The sequence below is a fragment of the Scyliorhinus torazame genome, chromosome 19 (assembly GCF_047496885.1).
Source record: "Scyliorhinus torazame isolate Kashiwa2021f chromosome 19, sScyTor2.1, whole genome shotgun sequence".
In the NCBI taxonomy this organism is placed as follows: Eukaryota; Metazoa; Chordata; class Chondrichthyes; order Carcharhiniformes; family Scyliorhinidae; genus Scyliorhinus; species Scyliorhinus torazame.
In genome coordinates this window covers 13,057,326-13,059,825 of record NC_092725.1, presented here as the reverse complement: position 1 = coordinate 13,059,825, position 2,500 = coordinate 13,057,326, and the positions used below count along the sequence as shown (strand labels likewise).

Below are 2,500 nucleotides of genomic sequence, written 5' to 3'. Positions count from 1 at the left end.
CGGCCGATATTACACTAACTGGTCTGCAATTTCCCAACGGCCGATGTTACACTAACTGGTCTGCAATTTCCCAACGGCCGATGTTACACTAACTGGTCTGCAATTTCCCAACGGCCGACGTTACACTAACTGGTCTGCAATTTCCCAACGGCCGATATTACACTAACTGGTCTGCAATTTCCCAACGGCCGATGTTACACTAACTGGTCTGCAATTTCCCAACGGCCGATATTACACTAACTGGTCTGCAATTTTCCCAACGGCCGATGTTACACTAACTGGTCTGCAATTTCCCAACGGCCGACGTTACACTAATTGGTCTGCAATTTCCCAACGGCCGACGTTACACTAACTGGTCTGCAATTTCCCAACGGCCGACGTTACACTAACTGGTCTGCAATTTCCCAACGGCCGACGTTACACTAACTGGTCTGCAATTTCCCAACGGCCGACGTTACACTAACTGGTCCGCAATTTCCCAACGCCGATGTTACACTAACTGGTCTGCAATTTCCCAACGGCCGATGTTACACTAACTGGTCTGCAATTTCCAACGGCCGACGTTACACTAACTGGTCTGCAATTTCCCAACGGCCCGACGTTTCACTAACTGGTCCGCAATTTCCCAACGGCCGATGTTACACTAACTGGTCTGCAATTTCCCAACGGCCGATGATACACTAACTGGTCTGCAATTTCCCAACGGCCGACGTTACACTAACTGAGTCTGCAATTTCCCAACGGCCCGACGTTACACTAACTGGTCTGCAATTTCCCAACGGCCGACGTTACACTAACTGGTCTGCAATTTCCCAACGGCCGATGTTACACTAACTGGTCTGCAATTTCCCAACGGCCGATGTTACACTAACTGGTCTGCAATTTCCCAACGGTCGATGTTACACTAACTGGTCTGCAATTTCCCAACGGCCGATATTACACTACCTGGTCTGCAATTTCCCAACGGCCGATGTTACACTAACTGGTCTGCAATTTCCCAACGGCCGACGTTACACTAACTGGTCTGCAATTTCCCAACGGCCGACGTTACACTAAACTAGTCCGCAATTTCCCAACGGCCGATGTTACACTACCTGGTCTGCAATTTCCCAACGGCCGACGTTACACTAACTGGTCTGCAATTTCCCAATGGCCGATGTTACACTAACTGGTTTGCAATTTCCCAACTTCCGATGTTACACTAACTGGTCTGCAATTTCCCAACGGCCGACGTTACACTAACTGGTCTGCAATTTCCAACGGCCGACGTTACACTAACTGGTCTTCAATTTCCCAACGGCCGACGTTACACTAACTGGTCTGCAATTTCCCAACGGCCGACGTTACACTAACTGGTCTGCAATTTCCCAACGGCCGACGTTACACTAACTGGTCTGCAATTTCCCAACGGCCGACGTTACACTACCTGGTCTGCAATATCCCAACGGCCGATGTTACACTAACTGGTCTGCAATTTCCCAACGGCCGACGTTACACTAACTGGTCTGTAATTTCCCAACGGGCCGACGTTACACTAACTGGTCTGCAATTTCCCAACGGCCGACGTTACACTAACTGGTCTGTAATTTCCCAACGGCCGACATTACACTATCTGGTCTGCAATTTCCCAACGGCCGACATTACACTATCTGGTCTGCAATTTCCCAACGGCCGACATTACACTATCTGGTCTGCAATTTCATAACGGGCCGATGTTACACTAACTGGTTTGCAATTTCCCAACGGCCGATGTTACACTAACTGGTCTGCAATCTCCCAACGGCCGACGTTACACTAACTGGTCTGCAATTTCCCAACGGCCGACGTTACACTAACTGGTCTGCAATTTCCCAACGGCCGATGTTACACTAACTGGTCTGCAATTTCTCAACGGCCGACGTTACACTAACTGGTCTGCAATTTCCCAACGGCCGACATTACACTAACTGGTCTGCAATTTCCCAACGGCCGACGTTACACTAACTAGTCTGCAATTTCCCAACGGCCGTGTTACACGACCTGGTCTGCAATTACCCCAAATTCTGCCACCGTCCCCTTTTTGAATCTCTACGGTTGGCTCTCCCTCTCTCTCTCTCGGTCACTCGCTCTCTCTCGTTCTATCATGCTCTCTCTCTCTCTCTCTGTCACACGCTCTCTCTCTCTCTCTGTTGCTTCCACACTCTGTCGCTTTCTTGCGCTCGCTCTGTCGCTCAGGTGCCAGACAATGGTGACCCCTCCCCCAGGATATCGAGAGTGCTGATGTTTTGTCTTTTCAATCTTAGGTTACGGTGCGGCCGCTGGACTGACTAACGGTGAGTTAATGACTCGGGATTGGAACTGTCTCTGTCTCTCTCTCTCTCTGTCTCTGTCTCTGTCTCGCTCTGTCTCTGTCTATCTCTGTCTCTGTCTCTGTCTCTGTCTCTCTCTCTGTCTCTCTCTCTGTCTCTCTCTCTCTCTGTCTCTGTCTCTCTCTGTCTCTCTCTGTCTCTCTCTGTCTCTC

General features: G+C 49.9%; 1 protein-coding gene across 1 annotated transcript in view; it reads left to right on the top strand.

Annotated features, from left to right (window-relative positions):
- The window catches only part of LOC140396627 (uncharacterized), a 368,154-nt gene that overhangs the window by 363,140 nt on the left and 2,514 nt on the right, over positions 1 to 2,500 (top strand). The window contains exon 15 of the mRNA XM_072485421.1: positions 2,283 to 2,312. Within this exon, the coding sequence (XP_072341522.1) occupies positions 2,283 to 2,312 (30 nt within the window). The remainder of the gene's footprint in view (positions 1 to 2,282; positions 2,313 to 2,500) is intronic.